Genomic DNA, 12,032 nt, shown 5'->3' with positions numbered 1-12,032 from the left:
ATTTAATGGAAAGTGATACTGGTTTTTTGGATTTCAGCAGCTCTCTGTAGGCTGTTACATCTATTCAGTACATACCTATTGAGAGCAATTACAATAGTAGTTAAAAATGAATAGTCTACAGAAAGAGATATTTTTATAAATTTTTAGAAGAATTCATACATTCTTGTATAATTTCTATATCCTACTATTTGCCTTGCTGTTAGATCACTTGAGACATCTTCAGTGGGAGGCAGCCTTTTTTCAGGGCTGATGTAAACTCTTTGACTGCCTCTGAGTCCATAAAGCAATATTGTCACCCTCAGATCTTTTTGCTCTTCAGTACTGTAGAAACACTCTGGATGGCTTTTCACTGTTTTTCATCTTGGTTCACTCTTTCTTCCCATTCCTTAGGATCATGGGCTTTTTGCCAGGACACCCTTAGCCACATTGCATGGGAAGGCTGTGGCCAGGCACACACTCTGCATTGGGAAGCAGGGACGAGCTGGCCAGGAGCCCATGGCATGAGTCAGCTGGCACTGCCCTGCTGGCACTGGCTGTGCTCAGCACAGCTCTGCCAACAGCTCTCTGGTCCTCCTGCCTGCACTTGCACATTGAGGGTGTCTGCAGACTGCTTAGGCTACGGAGCAGTTAGAAGGTAAAAATGTTGAGAATCTGGGTGCTTTGCAAGGGATTTGCTCTGGTTGCTCAGCTGGAACACCTATTTCCATGTGAGTCCCTAAACGTGTAGTCTAAGGGGACACAATACTTCTGTTTGATAAAAAGGACTCATTATTGCACGTCTCTAGTCATTCCAGTGGTCCAGTATCTAACAAATGAGGAACAGAAAGGCCAGTCCCTCCAAATGAATGGCCCAGACTCAGACCAACTGGGACCACAGATGAATTAACAATGAAGGAGGACCAGAAGACAAGGATGCTTTGCTTTCAGCTGGATTTTCTTGTTCTCACAGAGCAGATAATCTTCAGCTCTCAGCTACTAATTTCCAGATTAAAACCAAAGAAGCATTGGGGGAGGGTGGTTATTGTTTAACTTTGATTGGACCGTGAACCAGGGAGCAACCATTGAGCATAGCAGAAGTTACAGGTGGACAAGAGGAAAAAGCAGTTGATGGAGGAGGGGATGCTCTTCAAGCCAGCACCCTCCCGAAGCTAGCATTTAGTGGAAAGCTGCCTCTACTGAACTTCAGTTTTCTCCTTTCTAAGCAATATGCAAATTATCATGACTGAAAAAAAGCTAATTCATTTCTATGCCTGGTTAGTAAAGCACAAAAACTTCCTATCTGTATTTCAGAACTGTATTAGAGAGCCATTCTGACAGCATATGGAGTGCTCAGGTGTCAAAGTGCATTGTAGGAATTTTTCACATACTAACCTGGCCAGTAGTACATGGAAACGTTCTTTTTAGCTTTCATCATAGTGACCCACAGAGGCTCTGATCCATTCCACCAGAGAGGCAGCAGGCTTTCTTTATTCACACCAATATCAAACGATACATTTGCCTTCTGGTCCCACATGTAGTTTCCAGTCATCTGATGGACCTCGCAGTGGCGACCTTTGAGAGTGGGGACAAAAGCAGCACAATCAGACTGGTGTTCTTCAGTAGAAGGTTGCTGGCATCACCACCACTGCTACTACTGGATCATCCAGCAAATCAGCTGAAAAGCCCTGTCTTGAATTCCAGGATCTCTTACCTTGCAACCATTCATGAAATCTCCCTGACTCTTACCTTCCACTGTGGTGCTCCAGTTTGATTACTAAATCCCCCAGTTCAGACACCCAAAAATGAGTTGCTAAAGTTTGTCAGCCCCCTGTGTTCCCTTCACAATCAACAGATAAGAAGAGTAATGTCTAGAAAGCAATTCATGCCACCCTAAGATAGGCATTTGGGTATCTGGAGGTGCAGACACTCTCAGTTATTGGCAGAGAAAGATCACAGCCTTTTCTCAGCTTCAGGCAACCAAATTTTAAACAGCTGAGGCCAGAAAAAACAAACCTTGCACCCCGTGTCCTGCTCAACATTTCAAACCCAGCCCAACACACAAACTGGGTGCCACGTGCTTGGCTGACACCTGGCTCCTTCCACACACCCAACAGCTGCCAAGGCTGAGGCCATTTTAAGGAACCCATCAGCACTCACAACCTGTTGAGGGAAGCAAGCTGTGAACACAAGGTGATAAGAGCACAATCTAGAAACGTAGAACAAAGATCGAGAAATTTGTATTTCTCCTTCTTTGATCCATAGGGCACACTGTTTTTCTGCAAACAGGCAAAAACATTTATATGTTACTGTTATTCTCTATTATTGTTCATTTTTCTTTTTTTTTTTCTTGCAATGATCATTTGTTCTTGCTTGTGGGCACAGCAATAACTTCATCAGACATGTTCAGGCTTCTTACTGTACTGAGGGGCCCTTGGGCTACTTCATATTACAAGAAACTAGTATATCATAACTGAGAGAGATCGTCTACTTCTTGACTTCTTGTAACTTTCAGAAGAGAAGATGCTATATTTTAATAATTATTCTGAAGATGAATTAACATAAATGGGAAAAGAAATGATGAAGAATAAGTTGTACTGGAAGTTCCTTATTTACATATCTTAAAAAGCAATGACTGAAGCATGTGATAGACACTGTCCTCATTAGCTGGTGAGTCATGTTATTGCAGGGATTCAGATAACAGGCTTTGATTATTTTGAGCCTGAGCATGGTGATCAGAACTGAAATAACCTTGGTATTCTTGTTCTGAAAAGATGTCATTTCATGCAGAGGACTCTGTATGCTTTGGGAGCATGTGATCTTGAAATGGATTTTGAACTCTCCTTCCCTACTAAAAAGTATTTCAATTATGCAGAACATTTCCTCCTTCCCAGAGGAAATAAAAAGTGGTCCCAGTTTGTGGCAGTCAATCCTTATCATACTAACCCAAACAGGTTTAACATAGGAGATCTGGTGGATTGGATGGGCAGTGATCTGTTCTCCTCAGGCTGCCAAGTTTTCTCTTTTCTGTAAGTCTCAAAAGAGAGAGAAGGGAAGTCTCTAGAGTGCATCAAAAGCACAGCTGTACAATTTACAGGACAACCTCAGCTTCTTGAATTCCATGTATTCCTAAGCATCTATCAACCTGATAAACTGCAGCAGGCAATTTGTGCCAGCCTGGGAAACTTACAGGTCAGTGCTGAAGGTCTATCAGTGTGAAACCTACATATTAGGGATCTGTGGTGTGTAGTGTAGTCTTCATATAGAGCTAATGAGCTCTAACTGCTACTGATCCTACAGGACTTAGGATCTGCTGTTTTAAAGGAAGAGATTGGAGATTGTTCTTTGTAGTGTTGTTGGGAAATTTAATTAACTGTTTGAACTAATACAGAGGACAGTGTTCTGTTCTCCACATTAGATTAGTTCAATTTTCTATGGACTCCAAATCCTTTCTTTTACTGTTGAAAAAGAGACCTAGAAGACTGTAAGGCATCAGTTTTCATTGCAGACATCCCTGGCTGACAGGGTCAGAATAGAAGATCAGGTGAGAAACACATCAAAGACACGACCATTTAATGCCATTCATGCCTGCTTACCTTTGGCCTGTGTCTCAGAAAGACCCAGGACCTCCTTGGAAGACATCAGTAATCAAGCAATTAACCTCTTTGGTTTCTCCTCCCAATATTTGTCATCAATTAACAATGTTCAAAAGTATGCCTGATGTCTAATTTTATTTTTGACCTTGGTTAATCGTTAACCATGGCTATTCTGAGCCTTGCTCACTAGATTGAAAAGCCCTGGAATAACTGGAATTTCTGCCCCTGCCCCCTCCCTCCAGGATACTTGTACACAGAATTTAGGCCATTTCTCAAGTTTCTTTTGGGTCACCTGTCCAACTCTTTTTCTTTATATCCCATTTTCACTTGTTTTCTCCAGCCTAAGAAAATTACCTTTGATGTACTTCCTTAATCATTATCAAAATAGCAACATGGTGTTAGAGAGTCACCATAACATTCAGAATTTATTACTTCTTCCATTACTATAGCTTTCCTCAGTAATCAAACTCTTATCTTAAGAGTTTCAAAAATAGAAACGGGGCAGCAAGCAATTTTAGCATACAGATGTCACTATTTAAACTCACTGTAATTGTAGTAAAAATTACTCCTTCCTCAAGCTACAGAGGAAAACAAAGAGGGTATAGTTCCCAAGAATATGATAACTTCTGTATCCTTCTGGAGGAGAGCCAGCAAAAGCATTTGCAAGTCTGCATGCTCCAGCTTACTTGGACACTACACTTCATACAGCATTTGTCTAAAGCACATTCCCGTGTCTCCAGGCACTTTTGTCAGCATTCAAATGAATCTCTGCAAAACAAAGATGAAATTTAAAAAGCCAGCAGAACACACAGCCGCTGGGCCACCCACAGCAGCAGCACAGTCACACTGAGGGCTGTGCACGCTGCCCTGGCTGTGTGTGAGATCCAGAAACCAGCATGTGCACTCCTGGGCCATCTGCCATCTCTGCACTGAGCAAAGCAGATTTACCAGAGAATCCACAGTGTGTCTCTTAGCCAGTGCAGCAAAGGTACCACAATCTGATGGCGAGGACCAGTACCTGCATTTAGCTAAATGTACTATGCAATATTTTGTATGTGCCTTGCTGCTATGGTGAGACCTTTCCCCTCATCTCCCACCATCATGTCCCCACTCTCTGGAAAGTGGCAAGAGTCAGGGGGGCAGATGCAAGCACTGCAAGGCTGCCACAGAGCCATGCAGTCTGGGGAAGAGTTAAATTCCTCCATGCAAACAGCTGGATGACTTGCCTTGGGAAATGCTCTGCTCATGCTGCCTCCTATAAGGATGAAGAAAGCAGGACTTAAAAGTCACCAGCACCATATTCCTGTTCTGGAGCAGATATAGCAGTTGGTGTCCCCAGGAACTGAGCTTTGATATATGCACTGCTCTGCGGTTCCCCTGATGGGTCTCACCTGCTCTGCTTTGACAAGAAAGACCACAGGGTAAAAACAAAACCCTTGTGCTAAACCCTGAGGAGCCCGGAGAAGGCCAGAGCTCATGAGAAGTCTCAGGGGAATGCTGGCCTGGGCAAAGTGGCCCTGCCATCTGCAGACCCCCAAGCAAAAACAGTACTTGCAAGATGTGCATGGGCAATTCATGTTCCAAAGGAGTTTGCTGGCAAAGTCTCTCCAAATTTTTATGACCTCTAATATCAGACAAAGCCAAAGCATGAACACCTTAGCCTGTGTCAGGCAAGACTTTGCAATTCAAGTAGGATCACATCAAAAAGCACAGGAAAAATCTCAGCTACACACATCATTATTTTTTTCCTTAAAGGGAATTCATTTAGTAAGACCTTGAAACTCTTAATTTAATGCTTTCATCATGGGGCCAGGGCTGAGATGTACAAAAATTGCTAATAAATCATCCAGCTGAGGCTTTGCAGATGCTTTCCTGTGTGGGAAGTCAGTTCTTGTGTCCCTGGAGAGCCAGGACTGCGAGCTGTTGATTGTTCTTCTGAACTGTGGTGGGCTCAGGGAGCACTCTGGGAGCCCTGAACCCCAGAGCTGGGTGTGACTAGAGGGCTCTGAGGTTCCAAGCACGGGGCAGAACAATGGGCAAAGCTGCTGCCTGCATTATTGGGCAGAGTATGAGCCTCTGGTAGGGACTTCAGCTCTGGGCTAAGAAATACCTTGATATGTGAATGTCTACTTGGCTAACAGCTGGCAGTAGGTACACTAGTTGTGAGCTGTGAGATTGTAGCTAATGAGGAGAAAAAAAGCTCTGTATTTTAATTTGTAGCATTGTTGCTACTTGAACTTGGGTTAGAAAAAACTTTCTGTTCTACATTTTAGGAGTGTTTCCAATTTTTTAACTGGTAGAAGCAAACACAGATTTTTGCAATATTTTGTCTGAGAAAGAGAAAAATCTTGATGCTGGGCATTGCAGCTTTTCTGCAGGTGGTGAGTAAACAAAGTGAGAGGAAAAATGTGGAAAAAAAGTCCTCCTGGTTCCCACTAACTTTTCCAGCCTGCTCTTGCTGGGACAGTACCTTTCTCTGCCACTTAACAGTATTACCACAGCTCATGCTCTTTTGCTTCCCAACACAGAATTTTAGAAATGGAAAGCTACTGAATCCAAGAGGAGACTTGATTTCAGAGCTTTATGTCACAAACAGAATCTTTTAATTCTCTGCTGCTGCTGGCATCTGTAGATGTTTGAGAGGACCAAAAAGAAAAAGTAATTTTCCCTTTTCACTCATCATGCACTTTGTGTCCTTCTGGATTTTTTCTAAGCTTCTAGCTCGTGAAGTAGAGATAGTTTTAGTTCATGTGTATGTAACAAACTTCCCTGTTGTACTCCTATCCTTCCATTTTTTTATTCCTCAGAAAACATGGTATTGCTTACATAGAATTTGCTTAACTGCTGAACAGAAATTGTCAGCATCCTTTTCTGGACCAGGCTGGAGTCAGGATGCCATTACCTGTGCAGCAGAAAAGAGGCATCCACTAGAGCCATCACCAGGCTGGGCTTCCTTCAGGTACTGGGTGGAAGGAGCCTGGAGCTGTTGTGCTTTTAATCAGGAAACCTCTCACAGTAAGCAGTAAATACATGAGTATGTGTGCACATCAGCCAGACTGCAGGGGATTCCAGGGCTGGGAGCCCACAGCGTATTTTCTCCCAGAAAACATGGAATAAATGGGGTGCAGTGTATGTGGAGTTGCTGTGCTCAGGGGAGAACAGATGTAGACTGTTTGTTAGACTTTGGCATCATCCACCAAAGCCCCTCAGCAGTTAAGCCTGCCAACATCAAGAGTGAGGAGTGAAGGGAAGATTGTTGAAATAATGGAAGATGGGTGAAATCTTCAGTCTGGGAGAGTGGACCTTGATGTCACCTATCCGTGGGAGCTCTGCCATGTCACCCCATTCCCTACTGCTATGCAGAGGAAGAGGTCATGGCATGTGTAGGGATGAGCTGCAGTGGCTGAGAAAACACCTCAAACCACCCCTGTATTTTAGACAACACCCAAATGTGTCATCACTATGTGACAGTGATGACACATCCCTGCAAAGGGCCACAGCCCTCACTCTGGGTGCAGGAGACTGAAATGTTCTCTGGTCCACCTTTTCCTCCACCCCTCAAGCCTCAGGGGACCTCACAGCCCCTCTGCCACTTATTTAAGATCAGGTCCTGTCCAAAGAGGCACATGGAGGCTCCTTGCTGGCTCCTCTCCAAGCAGTTCCCCACCCATCTCTGCAATCAGGGGCTCCCTTTGCTTCCCATGGAGGCCAAGTGAAATATGACTCTTGGATGTGGGGCTGCACAGCTGACCAGCAGCTGGCACATCCACATGGAAGACATGCCAGAAAGACTTCATTTCTAGTTATGATCTTGGAAAAGAAATCCTTTCTGGATTTCTATCTCAGACGTGATACTCTCTGTTCATGTTTAAGCTGGCTGGAAATGTGAGGTGCCCCTGAGTGTTCTCAGCTGGGGGAGACTTCAGGAGAGCTGGGCTGCAGGGAGTTCCTCATCACCCCTCCAACACCTGCAGGTTGTCAGGTAAGGGAGACCAACCAGAGCACGAGCAGCTTTTCTTGACAGATGTGGCAGAAGTGCTCTGGAGCAGTAACTCCTGCCTTGCAGTGCTTACAGGGGAGATCTCAGACTTTCCACTGGACTTGGCATGAGAGCTCCCTGCAGAGCCAGGCCACGGCAGGGAAAGGGAAAAATTAAAAACTCCCCACAGGATAACAACCCAAGATGGTTTGTGGACTTAATTCCTGCCTTTCCAAAACAAACAGCACATGGTATGATTAAGGGAGCCTTTTCCAATAGACATATTTGGACTTAGTACCTCCCTTGCCAAGCCCACAGAGTCCTGCAAAAGCTCTGTCACAGCTGCAACATCTCCTTCTACCTAATTCTCCATTTCATGTTTTTCAGGTCAACAATATTGCAACTGCACCATGGAGAGCCAGCACACCAGGCAGGATTCAGTTCAGCAGCTCAGAAAGCAGCCCAACCACCTAAAAATGAGTCTTTCTGCCACAGTAGAAGCCAATACTAAGAAACACGGCATGCTGGAAGTTGCCAGAGGAGACTGCTTTTCAAAGAGTTGGATTTTAAGCCAGCATATCCTTGAGCTACCTTGCACAGTACCAGGTTTTTGGAACAAAACAGCTTCTCTGGTTGCTTGTCAGTAAGATGCCTTTGCACCAGCCCTAATTTGGATATTTGTTTGAGGCTTCTTCAAGCAAATAGTAGGTCCTGATGCCATGCTCTGGCTTGCAGGAAAACTGGAGCTTCATCCCAAACTCTGAGTTACTTAGTGATTTTACATTTTTCTATGCTCTGGTTTTCTTTCTCGTAGTTGGGGTAGGAAAGGAAAAGACCTCTGGGCTGGGGCTTTCTGTGTGTCTTGGGGACGTTCCAGCAAGTATCTTCTCACAGATTAATAGCAGCAGAAGGACACATGGAAGAGCTCTGCCATAGCCCTGCAGCACTGCGTGACCACTAGCAAGACATGTCCCTCCCATGTTTCCTTCCAAAATTTCACCAGGCTGGACCCTGCTTGTCCTGCTATGTCAGGACTTCACCCAGCAACTGCCCTCAGCAGAAAGGGGTGGGGTTCTCATCAGCATAAGTTAGTTGCTTTTAGATATGTGGCTTCTGGTCAACAGTTATGGTTTTGTCTGCTTGGCATCGACACTGAGAAGTGCTGGGGCCAATGCTGCTGATCTCCACAACCTCTGCCTGCAGGTCTGGGCAGGAGGAGGAGTTGAGTTCGTGTCTGAGGAGACTGACCAGCTCCAACAGTGATGGTATCTGAGGGGCAGAGTTCGCTGTCCTCCTCCAAAGCCACAGAAACGAGGCAGAACTTCTCCCATTTGGTAACAACTCAAGTGCTCAGGAGTCCTGAAGGTTGCATGGATGTGGGGTGGAAGGCAGTAGGCAGAAAGGAAAGGCCTTGCTCACAAGAATGAGCAGAGACAAATCAGATACACACAAACTACACTTGTATGAACATGTTATCCAAGACCTGGCAGCCATGAGTGCTCCTGAATGGACATGGAGCCATAAGGCCTTGTGAATGAGCAGAGAAAGAAGGGGCAGGAGTATTGATCAAAACAAAAAACAAACAGAAAACCCAAAGTGGGATATCATGAACAAGCCAGGGGTGGGAATGTGCAATCTCTTAAACTGATTTGAAAGACTCCAATATACTATGAAGAAAAATACAATGTATTGGAAGTTAAAATGTGACTTTCTTAGCAGCTCCTGAAGCAGCAGTGTAGGACAAGACACGAAGAATAATTCGTTCCTGATTTCTCAGAAGAAATTATGGCAGCATTTACCTCCCAAACATCCTAGCCACAAACAGAAATAAAAGCAGTTACAGTTGTGTCTGCCTGCAGCAGAGGGACTGCATGGCTGGTGAGATGTGATGAAGCCTCCCCATGCCCATGCAGCAGCACCAGGGAAAGAGTAGCTTGCCATTCCCTAAGCAGGTCACTGTGGCATGATGCTTGTGTCCCCCTGCCACGCTGAATTTTCTCTTAAACCTGTATAATGTATGTAGCCTGAACACAGCTTAGCACTACACCTGCCATGTGCTCGGCACTCCCAACCCCACCTTCCCATAAAATCTCAGTGGAAATGGCACCATGGCCCCAAAGGGTAAGAACAGTGCAGCTATGGGGGTTACCCTGCTGTCGTACCAAGACACAGTCATGGGGGTAACTAACACCCCAAGGGCCAAAGGGCAGACTTGGATCTTCCTCTGGGCAATGTTCCTCACCTAAACTTAGTCCTCAATTGGTTCCTGACCTACTTAATACTGCTGTGACTCATGTGTTAGGGAGGTAAATTGCTATTTCCAATTAAGTTTTATTTGCATTGATATCTCTATCATAAAGTCTGGGAGACTTGCAATAAGAGTGAGTTTTATCTCACAGACTATCTTACTGCTTCAGACTGAGGTGCAGGACTCTACTAAAAATATTAAAAATCCAGTAGTGGTGTTTCATCTCGGAAAACAAAATTCTTCTAAGTACAAAGTAGGAGGTTTTCAAAACTCTTCAAAAGGCTGATATTAATAGACTTCATTTTATATATATATACTTAATAGGAGTGATGACTAAATGTGGTTAGGAGTGAAATGTCACTCACTTTTCTTCTATCTTTAACAGTTCCATCCAAATTTCTTTTTGCACCTGTGAAGTGTTAGGTCGGTATGCCTATGTACACCTAAAGAACATGGCCTGGAGTGGAACACCTCTGTTTTCTCTCACAACATTTATTCTGCATTCATTATTTGCACCAAATAATGAAAAAGAATCAAACCCAACCCTGTGATGGTTTTATACTCTTCTCTGATCAGAGATGAGCAAGAGAAAAGGGCTTCTCTTGAGAGAGAGGGAAGAAGGAGTTAAGCAGTTTCAAAACAAGCTGGGCACAACTGATGTCAGATTTTTGTCTTACAATGGCATCTATTTGCTTTCCCAGCAAGCAGTATGTGAATCACTGGGCACTGCATTGTTCCAAGAATAGCGGAAGATGCCAAATATCTTAGGAGAGGATAGATTTTCTTACACCTCCTCATTGGTTGGAAACTCCTGCTTATTTATTAACTCCAGAGAAAAATCCAAGCAGAAACTCCAGAAAAAAAAAAAAAAAAACAAACCAAAAAACAAAAACAACAAACAAAACAAAACCAAACCTGTTGGGTTCTGTTGTTTTATTATTCCACTTTTGCTTTCTTGGTGTCTGTCTCTGAAGGAATTAGCCCAGGTCTACTCTCTGCACCTTCCTAGTGTCCCTGTAATCATGTGTGTTCCACGTAAGATTAAAAGAAAATCAGCATAATGAAAACTATGACTGCCCTCTCAATTTTCTGAAAGCCTCCCCTGGACATTCTGAGAAACTGCAGGGGAGGAAAAGCAAAAATCCTGACTGTTTTTCCATTTGGCTATTTTGAATTATCACAGATATGAGGACTTGCAGCAAAGTTAAGAAAACAGAAAAATCTACAAAGTTTAAAAAGAAATTTAATGCTGAACTTGCCAAAACAGACCTGCTGACTGAAAATAAGTTCTTAGCGCAGCCACACTCAGCTCACATGCACTTTTATTAAAGCCCCTGAGCAGTCTCTGCATTCATTTCCCATGCAGTCCCAGTTGTTTCTATGTTCTCTAGACATATATATATGCAGTAGCCCCCCTGGCGTTTGCTCCAGGTGAGCTGAGGTGGCAGCAGTTTGAGACCCAGCTACACCTTGGATGAGCAAAAGGGAACTTAATTAGTGCCAGGTAGCATTTCCAAATTTGGAACACATTTCAGAGAAACAATTCTAGGCGGTAATGCCACAGTGCTTTTAAACTCTCAGCTAAAAGCACGACTTGGGTTATTTTTATATCTTCTTTGGAAGAAAAAGGCACCGGGAGCCGCCTTCCACCTTGGCACAGGGAGCCGGCAGCTCTGAGGAGCATCCCAGCGCAGAGATACAGGTACTCACCCGTCATCAGTGTGTAGTAATTCGGGTAAGAGAGGCTGGGGAAGTCTGGGGTCATGTAATCCACCTTCACCCCCATGTTCACAATGTCCCGAAAGCCCGGCAGACCCTCCAGCTCGCTGTCATCAATGTAGTCGAAGCGAAAGCCGTCGAGCAGGAACACCAGGAGCTTGCGGTGGCCCGAGGAGGCGGCGGGAAGCGGCAGGAGGGCGGCGAGGGCAGCGGCCAGGAGGGCGGCGAGGAGGCTGCGGCTCTCCATGGCACTCTGCGGGATCCGAGCGGCTCCGGGCCGGCCCCGCCGCTGCTGCCCCTCCGCTCCAGCGCCCGCCTTAAAGCTGCAGCGCTGCCCGCCGGGCGTGGGAGGTCACTGGTTAATTGCAGGCAGATGATTAATTAACCTCGAGCTGAGGGAAGAGCTTGGTCCTGCCCAGCTGCAGGAAAAAAAAATGCTTCGCGTCGATGGGGAACACCCAGCATAAAAGTAACCGGAGCCTCTCCGGACGCTCCGCAGACGCTCCCGAGGCGG

At 44.9% G+C, this 12,032-nt stretch overlaps 1 protein-coding gene across 1 annotated transcript in view; it reads right to left on the bottom strand.

Moving 5' to 3' along the window:
• Nucleotides 1–11,780, bottom strand: part of ENPP6 (ectonucleotide pyrophosphatase/phosphodiesterase 6) — a 30,996-nt gene extending 19,216 nt beyond the window's left edge. Inside the window, exons 1-2 of the mRNA XM_063156105.1 lie at nucleotides 11,510–11,780; nucleotides 1,372–1,551 (exon numbers count right to left, since the gene is read on the bottom strand). Coding sequence (XP_063012175.1) covers nucleotides 1,372–1,551; nucleotides 11,510–11,765 — 436 coding nt within the window. The 5' untranslated portion in view covers nucleotides 11,766–11,780. The remainder of the gene's footprint in view (nucleotides 1–1,371; nucleotides 1,552–11,509) is intronic.
• Nucleotides 11,781–12,032: the final 252 nt, after the last annotated feature.

Source organism: Melospiza melodia, chromosome 5 (genome assembly GCF_035770615.1).
Source record: "Melospiza melodia melodia isolate bMelMel2 chromosome 5, bMelMel2.pri, whole genome shotgun sequence".
NCBI classification, from domain to species: Eukaryota; Metazoa; Chordata; class Aves; order Passeriformes; family Passerellidae; genus Melospiza; species Melospiza melodia.
This window is presented reverse-complemented; position numbering and strand designations above follow the sequence as displayed.